Source organism: Megascapheus bottae, chromosome 6 (genome assembly GCF_031878675.1).
Source record: "Megascapheus bottae isolate mThoBot1 chromosome 6, mThoBot2.hap1, whole genome shotgun sequence".
Lineage (NCBI taxonomy): Eukaryota > Metazoa > Chordata > Mammalia > Rodentia > Geomyidae > Megascapheus > Megascapheus bottae.
The window spans coordinates 7,959,467-7,976,494 of record NC_143514.1 but is presented as its reverse complement, the minus strand read 5'-3'; the positions used below and the strand labels follow the sequence as shown (position 1 = coordinate 7,976,494).

Genomic DNA, 17,028 nt, shown 5'->3' with positions numbered 1-17,028 from the left:
CTTGAGCCACAGTGCCACTTCCAGTTTTCTAATGGTTAATTGGCGATAAGAGTCTCATGGTCTTTAGTGCCCGGCTGGCTTTAAACCATTCAGATCTCAGCCTCCCAGGGTAGTAGGATTGCAGCGTGAGCTACCACGCCTGGCTGGTAGAATCAGTTTTACTGGTGATGAATTGGGATCAAGAAATGTTTCAGGACAGGAGCAGGTCAAGGATTGGAACCCACATTTCTTAATCAAAGCCTATATTTTTCTTCCATACAAAACAGCCATCTTTCTTTACTGCCTCTTAACTTTACTCATTGTGTTAGTTTGTGGCAGAGGAGGGGAATGTTTTGGTTAATGAAGGGAGTCCTTTTATTCTTAATTTACTTTATTTTACTTGTGGTGGTATTGGGATTTGAACTTAGGGCCTTGTGCTTATCTGCCTACCTTCTGTTTGAGTCTTACCTCCAGCCCTGCTTTTTGCTGGTTATTTTGAAGATAGACCAGTGAACATTTTTTGCTTGGGCTGGCCTTGAACCCAGATCTTCCAGATATTCAGAGCCTTTTGAGTAGCCAGGATTACAGTTATAAGCCACCATTATCTGATAGAAGGAGCTTTGTTCTTAAAAACTTTAAGAAGTTCTACAAATCCTTTTTGCTTCATAAAAAGAGTATACAGTAATTTTATTGTAAAGGAATGACATTTAATAAAAGTAACTTTTCTTAAGCATTTCTAGTTCACATAGTTGAGGGTTTGATAGCTTATGAAGATCCCATGGGAGTATTAACAGGATCTTCTGACAATAGTCTGATAATAGTCCTTGTTGTTGACTCTTATATAAGAGAGTACATGAATCTTCGGTTAGTTATATTCACTTTTGGGCTTCAGAAGTGTGTTTAATCATAGGAATTCTAATTATTGTGCAGTTTGAATATTATTAGATAATTTAGTTAGTATATTTCAGGATGTTAATTTGAAACAACTTCAGTGTGTTTCCTACATGGTCTCTACTTGTAGAAAAAAAAGGAATTTCAAGTTGGTAAATCTTTTGGGGGGGGGCACCATCCCTGAGCTCTTCAGCTCAAGGCTACTGCCCTACACCTGAGTCCCAGCCCCACTTCCCATTTTCTAGTTAATTGGAGATAAGAGTCTCACTTCCTTTCCTGCCTGGGCTGGTTTTGAACCTTGATCCTCAGATCTGTCTCCTGAGTAGCTAGGATTACAGGGGTGAGCCACCATGCCCAGCTGCAAGTTGGTAAATCTTTAAGAAAAACAATTTAACAGGTATTCACATAATATTTTTTATATTGTTAAAAGGATCCCAAAGAATTTTTGCTTACATGTGTTAGACCATGTGTTACCTACTATATTAGAAATCAAAACTGACAAAATTTTAAAATACTTGTCAGATGCTGAGGCCTCGTGACTATAACCCTAACTACTCAGGATGTTGAGATGTGAGGAGTAAGGTTCAGAGTCAGCCGGGCAGGAAAAGTTCCAGCCTTGAGTACAAAAGCTAAAGGATAGCACCCAGAACCTGAGTTCAAGCCCCAGTACCAGCACAAAAAGTTTTTAAAAATAATTTTGAAGTATTATTTTCCATATATATATTTGTCTTTACTCTGAGAAGAGCAGAATTGATCACTTTTTTTTAGGCATTAATGCCATTAAAATGTTGTAGTTATTGCTTATTTATCTCACACTAGACTTGAATATTGTTGGTTGTTGTTGATGCTCATTTAAAAATCAAGCTCTTCACCTGAGACTTCAAAATGAGACAAAGTACTATCACAGAATTCTGAGTATATATTAATATAGATTTAATCATTTATGCTAGAATAAAAAATGAGAAAATATCTATTTTTCTTTTAAAACTATTAGCTAGCTTTGGGTCATTATGCCAAAATACATGAGAGAATTTTCCTTTATTTAAAAGAGAAAATTTTTGTTGTTCACAATCCATGGTTTGGGGCCTGTGATTATGTATATGATGGAAAAAAGAAGAGAAGTAACTGGCTTGGTGTTTTTATGGAGTTGAAAATCAAATAGTCTAATTCCATAGGTTTTGTGTGTGTGTGTGTGTGTGTGTGTGTGTGTGTGCGCGCGTGTGTGTGTGTACCAGTCCTGGGGATTGAACTCAGAGCCTAGGCACTTTCCCTGAGCTTCTTTTACTCAAGGCTAGCACACTACCACTTGAGCTGTAGCTTCACTTTTGGCTTTTTGATAGTTAATTATAAGAGTCATTGGTTTTCCTGCCCAGGCCGACTTGGAACCAGAATCCTCATTTCTCAGCCTCTTGAGTTGCTTAGATTACAAGTATTAGTCACCAGTGCCTAGCCAGAGGCAATACTTTTTAATAACTATACAGTGTTGTCTTAACTAGGTAAAACTACCTAACTGACCAGTAAATTGCTGATTTTGTTTTCAGTAACTAATTATGGTACATTTGCTCTAAAACGAACAAAAAAAACCACACCTAATATCTACAATTATTAACCAAATGAGATATTTATTATTTAGTTAAAATAATTATTTAAAGTAGCTATTTATATTTTCCTTAGTGAAATTTTGAAAACCATATGTGTATTGGAAAAAGCCGACCATCTGTAAATTATTTACTCAGTTGTTCATTTCAAATACAGCATTGTCAGAATTATTAACCCAGACAGTACTTTTATCTACTAGAGAACAGTGCATTTCCTTTGCCTTTAGTTTACCAGACTACTCATTTCCATAGTTACTTAAATTAGCACCTATTCTGTGTCAGCAAAATTTATTGGATGAATGAGTCAGATATTTTTCATGAAAGGTACTGTGTTCTCTTGGCATCCAGCACTATTTGGACTGCTTTACATGCTTCACCCTAGAATATTCTTTGCACTGATATACCCAACTCCTTGCATTGCCCTTTCACCTTGAAACCCTACCACCCCGTTCCCATCCTACACATTTCTTTCTTCTTGACAGTGTAGTTAATGAGTAGATGATAGTAGAATATTTCACTTTTTCATTTCATAGATTTTCTTTTTGATGATGTTCTAAGTTTTCTGATCTAATTTATGTAATTAAAAATAGCACTTTGAAAAGTGTTTTGCTGGGCCAGGAGCATGGCCTAGTGGTAGAGTGCTTGCCTAGCATACATGAAGCTCTGGGTTCAATTCCTCAGTGCTGCATACACAGAAAATGCCGAAAGTAGTGCTGTGTCTCAAGTGGTGGAGCACTAGCCCTGGACAGTGCCCAGATCCAAAGTTCAAACCCCAGGACTGGCCAAAAAAAAAAAAAGGAAAGAAAGAAAGAAAAAGAGAAAGAAGGAAAAAGAAAAGAAAAAGTTTTGTTTTTTAAGTTAATTCAATAGGAAACCACCATTAAGAACATGAGCTCTGAATATTTATTTATTTATTTATTTAGTGAGTAATTGGGCTTGAACTCATCTTGGGCGCTGTACCTGAGCTCTTCAGCTCAAGGCTACCACCCAACCCTTGAGCCAAGCCCTGAGATAAGAGTCTCTGGTCCTTTTGTGCCCAGGCTGGCTTTGAACCTTGATCCTCAGATCTCAGCCTCCTCAGTAGCTAGTATTACAGGTGTGAGCCACCACCCAGCGAGCTCTGAAATTTTATACCCTATGTTTAAGTTGTTGCTCCAGTGTTAAATAACTTCTGAGATTTAAGCTGCTTTAATTTTCTCATTTGTACGATGGAAATTTTTGGATTATCTGAGAGACATTTTATCTCCAATTAACCACTAGAAAATTAGAAGTAGCACTGCGGCTCAAGGGGTAGGGCAGTAGCCTTGAGCTGAGGAGCTCATGGACAGCGTCCAGGCCCAGAGTCTAAGCCCCACTGCAGACAAAAAAAGAAAAAGAAAAATGATTGAGTGAGGCAGTATAAACCTTTTAAGTATTTTTTAATAGTATCTTACACATACTAACACTTAATCATTATTAAGCACCATTGCTGTGTGACATCACAGAAAAGGAAAATAATATTAGACTACCATATTTAGGATGGTTTACTTTACAGTTTTAAAGATAGGGTGATTATGTATGCTGGGTACGAGGAATCGAAATTTGGTCTACGTTCGTGCTAGGCAAGCACTCTGCCACTAGGCCAAATTCCCGGCTCCAGTATCATTCTCCTTTTGATGTATGAAAGTATTTTGGTTTGGATAAGTTATATGGTCACCATATTTAGAGGTTGTAAAACTCCTGTGCATCCTGTTGACCCAGATGGTATCTAAGAGCAGACAGGCTGGGGGATGGGGGAGAGAAGTAGTGTGGGGCCCTGGGGAAACATACCTACCAGGCAGCACAGCTTTGTCCTGGCTAAGGAAGGAGGCAGACTTAGGATGACCACATTTCAAGTTCTCAAACAAAGGCTGGAATCTGGAATTTTTAAATGGTCCCCAATTTTCATAGATGGCAACTAATTCATTTTTAAAACAAAACATCATTAAAGATAAACATGCATTTTATTATGTTAAATCACATTTTGAAAATGTTGAGGACAAATGATAGACCCCTGTGGTCTACAATAACTAATCATACATTAAAGCTCTAATATGGAAACTATATGTTTTGTTTAAGCTGTTGGATATATCTGACTTTAGGAGATCTTTGACTTGTTGCTACACACACACACACACACACACACACACACACACACGAGATAATAAGGTATAGCTCAGTGGTAGAGGGCTTGCCTTTCATGTACAGGGCCCTGTGTTTGATCTTCATTTCCTCATTGGAAAGAAAGAATGTGATAATAAGAAGGATAAGACAGGAAGCACCTTACCTTATGTAGTTGCCTCAAGGGAAATCCAGACAGCATATGTAGACTGAGAAATCCAAAAAAGGTAGTGCAAAACTGAGCATAACTGTAACTGCTTTTCAATTCTTAATGAATTCACTTAAGATTATCTGAAGGCGGGGCTGGAAATTTGGCCTAGTGGTAGAGTGCTTGCCTAGCATGCATGAAGACCTGGGTTCGATTCCTCTGTACCCCACATACATAGCAAAAAGCTAGAAGTGGCGCTGAGGCTCAAGTGGTAGAGTGCTAGCCTTGAGAAAGTCCAAGGACAGTGCTCAAGCCCTGAGCCCAAGCCCAGGACTGGCAAAAACACACACACACACACACACACACACACACACACACACACACACACACAAAAAGATTATCTGAAGGCTTAATAGATTGCATTTTATTCTAATAATTAAAATAGGAGTGTTTCTAGTAGATAAATTGTGTAATCCATACTATGTACTTCAAATGATCTTTTGTAGTTTTGATTTCTAGAACTTTGTCTTTGGGAAAAAATGTATTTTGTTTTCTTTTTAAGACTGTTTTAAAGAAGTCATTCACATACGTCTAGATGAGCTTCTTCGTGTTTTAAAGTCTGTAATGAATAAGCATCAGAACCTCAATTCTGTTGATCTCCAAAATGCTGCAGAAATGCTTACTGCAAAAGTGAAAGGTAAGGAAGATATATTAAAAGTGGGTAACTGTGGGCAAAAGGGATCCAGTGGTACAATGTAGGCTGTATGATTACAGAGCCATCTCTCAGCATTTGGTGATGTGCATCAAAGAGCTGGGTATATTCTGTTAAAATATTCCTACCATGTCATACCTAAAGCTTTCTTTGTCATAAAATTAAAACCTTAGTTGGCAACCTCAACTAGTAAAAGAAACAAAAAGGAGAAAAGGCTTATTTTACGACATGGAAATGAAATTAAAATTGTTCAGTGACTTGCCACTCACTTTGGTTAAAATTCGTTGGGGCTGCAATATATAAGGAGGGTTAACAGCAAAGGGAATATTGAGATCATTTAGAAGATTGTTAGAAATAATGGTTTACATAAAGGTTGAAGGTCTGATCGTATACAGGGCTGTCTGGATTGGATGGAAAAAATAGAAGACAGATAGAATGTTTAGAATTGTGGATAAGTGTGGCGTTAGTGATGTGAACTTGTGGATGGAAGAAATAGCACCCAGTCAGTGTGCAGAGTAGATAAACGATGGATGTGAGATCCAGGGATAGAAGATGGAACCACAGAAACGTCCAGAAGGCAGGGAGATGATCTGAAGAAAAGTATCCTGGGATGTAGGTGGTATACAGGATTGAGTGATCATTTGTGTATAATGGCACCGATGAGGCCGTAATCGTTCAAGCACTGGTGATATAAAAAGTGACTGTTGGACAGCTATGATATAGTGGTGTCATTGGCAGAGAAGATCACAGCAGTCTTGTCTATACGTAGGCAGGAGTAGGGCACAATACGCAATGCCCTAGGCTCACTAAGGAAGAGAAAGCTCTTAAAATAAAAATAAAAAAACCTTATTAGAGTGATGTATAGAGGGGTTCGAGTTACATTCATTAGGTGAATACATTACTTCTTGAACATTGTTACCCCTATAGGAAGAGGCCAAGCAAAATGAACCCCAGGATAGGGAAACAAGAGATTTATTCTGTGGTTTTTGTTTTCAATATGACATTATTTCTTTATTCCTTTTTCTTTTCTTTTTCCCTCTCTCTTTTTCTCCTTTTCCTTTTTCTTTCCCTTATGATTTATCCTCTGTTGTTGCTGTATCTGGCATTGGTATCTGGTGAATTGTATATACATTTATTTGTTTAATTGAATCAGGGAAGGGAAGGGGAAAAACAACATGATGAGACAAAGGACAAAGGATGAACCAGAGTAACAGTGATATTTGTAAGACATGGGAAAGCTCTTTATAGTTTCACAGATCAATCAAGTGCAGACATTGACTGGGCCGGAATATTCCCTGCATAAGAACTCTGGATATGAGATGTGTGGTAAAATTGGTGAACACATTCATATTAGCAAAGGGTAAAGGGCAGGGTCAAAGGATAAGACAAAAAGAGAAACTAAAAAGCCTATAAAATTTTTTAAAAAACTGTAAAATACATCCCAAGCATGTAAGGACCCTTCCCCCTAACACTGACACACACACACACACACACACACACACACACACACACACACTCCCACTTCCCTTTGACAGAGATCATAGATTTTTTTTTTCCTATTTGTGTCATTTCCTTTTTTTTCCTCTATTTCAAGTGTTGGGGGGAGAATAATGTTGAGGATTAATTTGAGTGAGAAACCCAGGTAGCTTTCATTGCAACTTAAAAAAAAAAAAAACCAAAACACGCTTAGTAACCAAATTTGTTTTTAAATAGAGTGTTTACAAGTGTTACGTCTACTTAGGTAGGGAAATTTGTGTCTATAGATAGTAAAATTTCCATGCTTGGAAATAGCAAGCTAGTTGAATTGTCAGCTATTGTGTGCAGTCAGGATGTCCTGGGGAAGGAGCCCCAAGCCTGTGCTGCTGAGCACAGTCTGTAAACAGACTTAAGGAGAGGAGTCTCTGCTGCTTGAAGATCTTTCTGTCTTTGAGGTAAAATAGTCTATTATTTCCGACAGTAACTGTCTTTATATACTTGGGGTTATTGTTACTTTTTACTTTTATGTTGGACAAAATCTGAAAGGGGATGATGACAGTTCTAAGGAAACTCACTGTGTTTCCATGAGACTAGAAAAGTTTGAAAATTGTATTTTCTTTGGATAGGCCATATGTTTCTAAATAAAAACTTCTCCCTATCTTTACTTATATCTCTAAATATATTGAGACTTGTAAAATGAAGTCAGGTCAGAACTTAGCCATTTAATAATAATTTCATTTTCAAAACCTTTTAGTCAAAGAATAGGTAGAAACCATTTTTGAATGTCTAGTCTGTGCCAAATGATCGAAATGTTTACATATTTCAATCTTTGCCAAAAAAATCCTAAACCTATAAATATATTTTTAATCTTTATTTTAGCCAGACACCAGTGGCTTACTCTTGTAGAAATATGGAATCATTTCATCTTTTTAAATATCAGTGGTCCTAATATACAGAACAGCATTGGAATCAGATATGAATTCCATATTACGACAAGTTTAAATACATACATAGCCACTTCCTATTCATAAGAAATGAGAAATTGGGAGCTGGGAGTTTGGCCTAGTGGTAGAGTGCTTGCCTAACATGCACGAAGACCCAGGTTTGATTCCTCGGTACCACATACATAGAAAAAAAGCCAGAAGTGGTGCTGTTGCTCAAGTGGTAGAGCACTAGCCTTGAGGAAAAGTCCAAGGACAGTGCTCAGGCCCTGAGTTCAAGGCCCAGGACTGGCAAAAAAAAAAAAGAAAGAGAGAGAAATTGGAATCTTTAATTTCTTATATTTTTATTGTAAATGTGGAATTTACCTTGTAATAACTTTAAAAGAAAGATCCATAGTTCTCTTTGTTCCTTCTAGTAGTGATTTGTATTTCCTCTGTCTTCTATCTGTAATCAGGAAGGTCAGTGTGACAAAATATTTGCAATGTGGTAAGAAAGATACAGTCTATTTTTGAAGCAGATAACAATATCTTAGAACTTAGTAATTTATGATGTGTACCTAGTATTTATATTTATAAAATAAGTAAAAAGAACTCTATTCAAGTTTTTCATGATCTATATTTTGCCCTGTACTTTTTAAATGGCCAAAAAACAAAGAAAAACATTAGTGACACATCCAAGCTTATCAAAGTCTCATATTTTCTTTCTGTTCTGCAAACATGTAGTTCATTCACACAGTTCAAAATACAGACGACTAGCCTGGTATTCAACAGTAAAGTTTCTTTCTTCAGATTCGTAACTCTCAATTCCATTCCTTTTTCTAGGTAAGCAACAACTATGACTGCTTTATGTCTTTCCAAAGATAAATTTCACCTATACAAGCAATACAAATAGCCTAGTTCTGCTTGTTTCTCTGCACAGATAGGGTTTCTCTGTTCTTTTGTTATTTCTGTTTGTTTTGTTTCTTAAAAGCTGCATGATAGTCCATTAAATTAATTCACTATTAATAAATATTTGAATTGTTCCTGTTTTTGTTTGAAGTGATGTTTCAGTAAATTGCCATGTAGATTCTTAGATGGGTAATTGTTGCATCAGAGAGCATTATATCTATACTTTTTAATACTGCCAGATGTTACTAGGGGTTCTATGTATTAGCAAATGTCTGTGTATATATGTAAATATGTGTATATGTGATTTGTTGATACAAGAATAGTCATAGTTGTTTTTAACATGCCAGAAAACAGTAAGCAAGAAAGAAAAAAATAAAAGTCCAGAACATTGTTAATAAAGTGATCTGATGTAATGTGGACTCTGTGACTCCAAGACTGATTGATTTCACATTGAGTCACTTTGCAGATATGTCGGATTGTGTAATGCTGAGAGTAGTCAGTTTGGAATGCCAGCTACTTTTATGCCAAGTGATTCTTTAGTATGATTTCATCAATGAAGAACTTTGACATCCTGTCCATTTTGTGTCTATTTTCTTTTAATGCTTCTTAAGTAATGGTAAATATTTAAAGATACCGATAATTTTGCATAAATATAGTTTCCGGTATTTTCTTCTGCACTTACTGTAACCAACCTTTCCTTATAGCTGTAAACTTTACAGACGTTAATGAAGAAAACAAGAACGATCTGTTCCAGGAAGTGTTTTCTTCCATTGAAACTTTGGCTTTTACCTTTGGGAATATGTAAGTAAAGGATTGTCACTTCAAGTAGCCAGTCTTAAGTATCTTAGAGAGAAGAAGGTACATAAACCAGTAAGATACACAGATTTTATTTACTAACATGACATTATTTCATGTTGTTTACTATAAAGTGTCATTGTAGCTGTTGAGAAGCAATATCTATTTACAAGCAACTGTATGTGGTTTATGTTTATAGATTCCTAGGTTTTTGTCAGGTTCTTATTTAAAATAACTTCTTCTAGATGATATATGGAATGTAATGATAAAGAAGTACAACCACTAACCTTTTTATATTAATTTCTTTTCTATGTTCCCTGGATAGACTTACAAATTTCCTTATGGGAGATGTAGGCAATGATTCATTACTCCGACTGCCTGTCTCTCGGGAAAGCAAGGTAAGCGAGGTTGTGTAAAGGCAAAGCCCTTAATATTTTTTAAATTTAGTGATTCATCTATTTCCCAACTTTAAATTTAGCATTACTCTTTGATAGTTTTAATATTTATAGTAGTAATATTTTCATTTGACTTTTTTTCTCATCACATGCAAAATATTTGAATAAATTGCATCAGGGACATTGGTTGATTATTTTCTATGAAGGATGAGCAGGTCCAGAAAAAAGATTTCAACAAATATTTGGAAGTGTGTTACATACTTGCATTTTATAAGAAGAGTATAAAAACTTCTAGCTAGGTGTTGTAATCCTAGCTACTCAGGCTGAACTCTGAGGATCAGAGCCAGCCCAGGCAGGAAAGTCCTGGAGATTCTAATCTCCAATTAATCACAGAAACAGCCGGAAGTGGTGCTATGGTGCAAGTGGTAGAAGCACTAGCCTTGAGCAAAAGGATATCAGAAACAGCACCCAGACCCAGACTCCAAGCCCCGGACTGACAAAAACTAAACTAAAATAAAAAATTAAAAAAAAATAGCTGCAGTTTATTTAACAATACCTATCATGTAGCTTGAACTGTACTAATCCTTAAAGCAATTTCATGAAAATAGTATTGTTATCCTTTGCTATAGAAGTTAGGTGGGCTTCAATGTGTGTGCCTATTGTCATCCAGCTGATAGAGTAGGAAGAAAGTCAGATCTGCTTGACAGTGTTGGTATTGAGTCCTTTCATACCCTGTATTGATCAAACTGGTTTAAAATCTAACAATTTTGATAGATGTTATTTTCAAGCCTTGTTTTAAATAGGGTAGGATTAGTCACCTATAGTTTTAAAATGTAAATTTTAAGTGTAAATAATTCTTTTCTGAATTATACTAACCACTTTTAAATGGCTATATAGCCACATGTAGCCAATAGCTACCACATAACATGATGTTAGGCAAAATAAGCCAGAATAAGAATGACAGACATTGCATGTTTTGTTTCATGTATAATCTCACCTTCAATAAGAAGATAAGACGTAAATGTAAAAGGGGGATATTTGTTGGGAAGACAAAAGGAAAGATGAGACTAAAAGGAAGAATATAATGAAGTTTTTTATGCATGTATGAAAATAGAATAAAGAAACCCATTAAAACTTCATGAGAAGGAGAGGGTGGGGGGAAGGAAATGGGAACAAAAACATGAGAAAGGGGTGTCAATGTGTGAGAAGTAATGTACTTACTACATGACGAATGTAACTGTATCCCCTCTATACATTATTCTGACAATTAAAAAGAAAACTTCTTGAGAAAGAGAGACTAGAGAGTAATAGAGGGTGAAATAAATCAAGGTACATTATATACATATACAGAAGTTAAAACAGCTTAGTTACTAGATTTGAGCAAGGAGTGAGTGCTTTATATATGAAATATATTCATCATAGAAGGTTTGGGGCTAAGTTGTCCAACAAATTTTGAAAGACTTGTTATAATAAAATGGTAAAGGACAGGCTGAACAAAACACATCTATATCTTCTATTTAGATCTGTTTTGGGATCTACAGCCTTTAAAGTTTTGTGTGGGTTCATTTTAACTAAGAAGATTATGTTAATAATGAAGTTGGACATTATTGAAGCTTGAGAACTCAAAATTTTCTTAGTAAATATCCTGGTTTAAACAGACTTTTCAGGCCCTTTTGATTTTTAATATTGGCAATTCTTTAGCAAGAAATGTCAGTAACATATTGAAAAGCAAAAGTTGTGAAGCACAGATTGGTTCTCTTTCCTTCTAACCTCCAGTTTGTTTTCTTCCATGTTATAAGTCTTTTGAAAACATTTCTGTGGACTCAGTGGACTTACCCAATGAAAAAGGTAATGTTGAATTTTTCTATCAAACATTTTATGGTTTCTCTCAATATTTTGAATTGCTTAAACTCTTCTTGCTAATCCAGTATATTCATTGTTAATGCAGAATTATACATAAAGTTTTAAATGTAAAAAACAAGGGATAGGGTCTGGAGGTTAGCCTAGTGGTAGAGTGCTTCCCTAGCATGCACAAGGACCCGGGTTCAATTCCTTGGTACCAAGTGGTATCAAGTGGTAGAACTCTAGCCTTGAGAAAGTCGAAGGACAGTGCTCAGGCCCTGAGTTCATGGCCCAGGACTGGCAAAAAAAAGGAAAAACCTTCTTGATGAGATAATGTGAAATAGACTAATAAAGAATTACATGATTTGTAATTTGATGGATAATAGACTTATATAAGATAAAAACAGTATAATTTGAAATAATTGTAAGTTTAAGCTATTTTATTTATGAATTTGCCAGTCCTGAGACTTGAACTCAGGGCCTGAGCACTGTCCTTGGGCTTTCTCAAATCTAGAGCTCTACCATTTGAGCCACACCACCACTTCCAGCTCTTGTCTATGTATGTGGTACTGAGGAACCGAACCTGGGTCTTTGTGCATGCTAGGCAAGCACTCTACCACTAGGCCAAACTCCCAGCTTGCCACTTTAATTTTTAAAACGAATTGTTACTTGAAGAATATCTAGGGATCCAAGTGTATGTTTAGAATTATTATGTAAAATCATAATTGCATATATTTACCTTGTTATTTTATTTTCAGGAAACTTTTCTCCTATAGAACTAGACAGTGTACTGTTAAAGAACACTGACTCTGTAGAATTGGCTTTGTCATATGCTAAAACATGGTCAAAATATACCAAGAACATAGTGTCATGGGTTGAAAAAAAGCTCAACTTGGGTGAGTTATTTTGGATCATCTGAATAACTTTGCAGTGAAGAATGAGATTGTGATTCGTTTTCTGTAGACTGTTAAGTATTAGTTGTCTTATTTGTAATAAAATCCAATTTTTCTTGAAATAAAGACTAGTAATTAGCATACAGAATTTTATTTCAACAACTATTCAGTGTAAGAACAGGATATTTGCTTAGTGTCATGTAACATAATTGGAATAAAATGGAATTTATGAAAGCCTATAGTCTTTCTGCTACATATAGCAGGGGTTGGGGCTTTGTTTTTGTTGTTGTTTGGTATTTACCCTGTGCTTGAAGTCAAGGCTTGGGTTCTACTTTTAAGCTTTTTTGCTTAAGGCTAGTGCTCTACCTTTTGAGTCATAGTTCCATTTTGAGCTTTTGGGTGCTGAATTGGGTATAAGAATCTCATAGACTTTCTTATGCTGGCTGGCTTCAGATCTCAACCTCCTAAGTGCTAGGATTGTAGGCATGAGCCACCAGCACCTAGTTTGCATTATTTGTTTTAACAGTCAATATTAATCGCAGTCAACTGTATATGTGATTGCTTTTTAATTTTAGGATTATGATTTTAGAGTATAGAAGGAAAAAATAAGTTAATTTTGTTTTCTGGTATCTTCAATCTTTTCAGAATTAGAGTCCACTAGAAATATTGTAAAATTGGCGGAGGCAACTAGAGCTAACATTGGACTACAGGTAAATGTTTTATGAACTTCTTAACTTCTCTAGTAAGAGATTACTCAATTGACAGTATTGATTTATAAAAGAAAATTTACTTGCTAATTTTTGTTTTGTTTTGTTTTGCTTTGCTTTTGGGAGGTCCTAGAGCTTAAACTGGGCCTGGGTGCTGTCCCTGAGCTCTTCAGTTCAAGGCTACCACCCTGTCCCTGAGCCTGGGTGTTGTCCCTGAGCTCTTTAGCTCAGTGCTACTGCCCTACCCTTGAGCCAAGCCCTACTTCCCGTTTTCTAGAAGTTAATTGGAGATAAAGAGTCTCAGGTCCTTTTGTGCCCAGGCTGGCTTTGAACCTTGATCCTCACATCTCAGCCTCCTGAGTAGCTAGGATTACAGGCATGGGCCACCAATGCTAGCCAAACTTGCTGATGTTTTTTGCTGACAAAGATCACTTAAAATTTTAATAGGATGGGGCAGGGAGTTTGACCTAGTGGTAGAGTATTTGCCTATCATGCACAAGGCCGTTGGTTCCATTCCTCAGGGCCACATACATAGAAAAAGGCAGAAGTGGTGCTTTGGCTCAAGTGGCAGAGCACTAGCCTTGAGCAAAAAGTGTCCAAGGACAGTGCTAGGCCCTGGGTTCAAGCCCCAGGACTGGCTTAAAAAAATTTTTTAATAGGTATTTATTGTGAGAAAACCAGAAAATACACAATTATTCAAGTACTGATTATCTTGCTAGATGATCATTAAAATACACAATTATTCAAGTACTGCTTATCTTGCTAGATGATCATTTTTTAATCAAATTTATGACCAGACATTATTCTGTGAAAAAATAATGACTCAAGTAATAAGAGTGCTGGCCTTGAGAAAGCCCAAGGCCAGTACCCAGGCCTTGAGTTCAAGCCCCAGGACTAACAAGAAAAGGAAAGGGGAAAGTGGAACGGATTGAAACTTTCTCTTTTTCAAGGAGAGTAAGGGTAAGAATAGAAGTCTAGTGCTGTTTTGTTTTTCCCCAGTACTAAGGACTGAACCCTAAGAGTCTCATGAATACTAGGCAAAAATATCCACCTACTATATCTACTATAAAAGTTTGCCTTTCAACTTCCAATTCTAGGAATTTATGCCACTACAGTCTCTGTTTACCAATGCACTTCTTAATGACATCGAGAGCAGTCACCTTCAACAACAAACAATTGCAGCCCTCCAAGCCAACAAATTTATACAGGTAATTTATAATTTATTAATTTATATGTATCGTTACATGTATTTTGTAACAGCATACCTTTAGAAACAGCTTTTTTCTTTCTTTCTTTTTTAAATACCCTTGGCAGCCTCTACTTGGAAGGAAAAATGAAATGGAAAAACAAAGAAAAGAAATAAAAGAACTTTGGAAACAGGAACAAAATAAAATGGTTAGTATTACACTAGAGTTTCATTTACCCACTATGAACATCTAAAATCACCTGTGGTATATAATTATCTTACCTTTTTCCGAAGTATTATCTTAACTACCTTTCTGAATATGCTACAACAACATGGATAATAGAGTTTCTTTCATTTTTGAACTTTCTGTTCTGTGTAGCTTGAAACAGAGACGGCTCTCAAAAAGGCAAAATTGTTATGTATACAACGTCAAGATGAATATGAAAAGGCAAAATCCTCCATGTTTCGAGCAGAAGAGGAGCATTCAAGTGGTGGATCAGTCAAAAATCTCAACAAACAATTAGAAAAAAAGCGGAGATTGGAAGAGGAGGCTCTTCAAAAAGTAATTTTTTATTTATTTTTTTGTATTCGGCCTATGGTTTGGGTGTTAAACTTTAGCATGCTAGACCACCCAGAAGGCTTATTCAGACAGAGTGTTGTGCCCGACTCCAGGATTTCTGATTGAGCAGGTCAAGAGTGGGCTCCAGACAACTTGGATTTCTAGTTTGTTCCCATGTGATGCTGAAGTTAGTAGGGATTCACACTTTGAGAACCACTATGCTAGAGACTTGGGAATTTGGGACCTAAATACCTTTGAGAAGTAGTTTAATGGTTTCTATTTGATTATTTAGAGAATGTACCTCTTAGGGGAAGCATGCATATTATATGTGTGCTGATTTTAGCAGATGCTAGTAAGGATAGGCTGGAGCTTTGTATGTGTGTGTGAAATATAATCGATTAATTCTGTAAGGATAAATGGTAAATAGAAATAGAAATGACATTTTAAAAAATGAAGTTATTTTATAGAATATAGTAGTCTAAATTAGTAAATTGTGTTTGACTAACCATCAAAGTCATATCCCCGTCAGTCACTGACCAAAAAACATTACTGCTTTTGTCTTTAGAACTGTTGTGGTTGAATTATAGAATATTGCATGAATAAAGGTGTATCCATTATTTAAATTCAGCTTTACTACAGAAAGTATTTATTTTATACAAACTTTAATGATAAAGATGGGTTTTTTCTGTGATATTTTTGTAGGTAGAAGAAGCAAATGAACTCTACAAAGTTTGTGTAACAAATGTTGAAGAAAGACGAAATGACCTAGAAAATACCAAAAGAGAAATTTTAACACAACTTCGGACCCTTGTTTTCCAGTGTGACCTCACTCTGAAAGCTGTAAGTGATTTCTTCAGTGTTTTGAAGACAAGAGGAGCAAAGTGTTACTAACTGCAGAAGGCAGACGATGCATGCTACTCAAAGATTTCAATTCTCAGACTAGTGGAACCACTTTGACTTTCAATTTTAAGTAGTGATACATAGGATATGTTTTTTTTTGTCATTGCTTTACACAAGAAGTCTTGCTTTGGGGCTGGGAGTGTGGCCTATTGGTAGAGTGCTTGCCTAGCTTGCACAAAGACCCTGGTTCGATTTCTCAGTTCCACATATACAGAAAAAGCCAGAAGTGGTGCTGTGGCTCAAGTGGTAGAGACCTATAGGGTCTTGAGAAAGCCCAAAGACAGTGCTCAGGCCCTGAGCACTGCCAGAACTGGCAAAAAAAAAAAAAAAAAAAAGTCGTGCTTTGCTTTGTAGCCCAAGATCCTCCTATCCCACTCTTCAGAGTGATGAGATTGTAGCATGCACCACTATACTAAGTTTTTTAAGTTTGATCTCTCTTCCCACCCATGCCCACTAAGTTGATGGCTTGTTAGAGTTAAAATGTAAGAGTTTGCACTGGCCCTCCACGCCATTATCTTTCTTATGTTGGTTAATAAAATTAATTTAGCCTCTGAAACGTCTGTCAGCCCTGAAAAACATATTCAGAATTTGAGTAAATATTAAACTTGAACCCAGTGATTTACCTGAAGACAAAGCTTCTACCTTCATGTTTCCCTTTATTTCTTTGAAGACATTTTTAATAAAAATTTCTTGTATAACAAGACTTTTTAGTGTGTTAACATGGATGCATTTTAACACATACATAAACGTGTGTGATGATGACTGTAATCAGGATTCAGAATAATCACTTCAAAACACTTTTTGTGTTGCCTGTTTGTTGTCAAACTCCACCTACCTCTGACTTCCTAGAAAATAATTCCATCTTCTTGGTCTTTTCCAGAATATCATATAAGTGGACTCATGTAATGTAACCTTATGAAATAGGCCTCTTGAGACAGACCACTTTATACTGACTGATGCTCTTGATTGTTAGGAGTGT

General features: G+C 36.2%; 1 protein-coding gene across 3 annotated transcripts in view; it reads left to right on the top strand.

Annotated features, from left to right (window-relative positions):
• The window catches only part of Arhgap29 (Rho GTPase activating protein 29), a 65,388-nt gene that overhangs the window by 27,786 nt on the left and 20,574 nt on the right, over positions 1–17,028 (top strand). For all 3 annotated transcript variants that reach the window (XM_090334228.1, XM_090334229.1, XM_090334227.1), the window contains 10 exons: positions 5,318–5,452; positions 9,477–9,573; positions 9,893–9,965; positions 11,762–11,810; positions 12,563–12,700; positions 13,343–13,407; positions 14,502–14,612; positions 14,719–14,799; positions 14,970–15,152; positions 15,852–15,989. In XM_090334228.1, the coding sequence (XP_090190354.1) occupies positions 5,318–5,452; positions 9,477–9,573; positions 9,893–9,965; positions 11,762–11,810; positions 12,563–12,700; positions 13,343–13,407; positions 14,502–14,612; positions 14,719–14,799; positions 14,970–15,152; positions 15,852–15,989 (1,070 nt within the window). The remainder of the gene's footprint in view (positions 1–5,317; positions 5,453–9,476; positions 9,574–9,892; positions 9,966–11,761; positions 11,811–12,562; positions 12,701–13,342; positions 13,408–14,501; positions 14,613–14,718; positions 14,800–14,969; positions 15,153–15,851; positions 15,990–17,028) is intronic.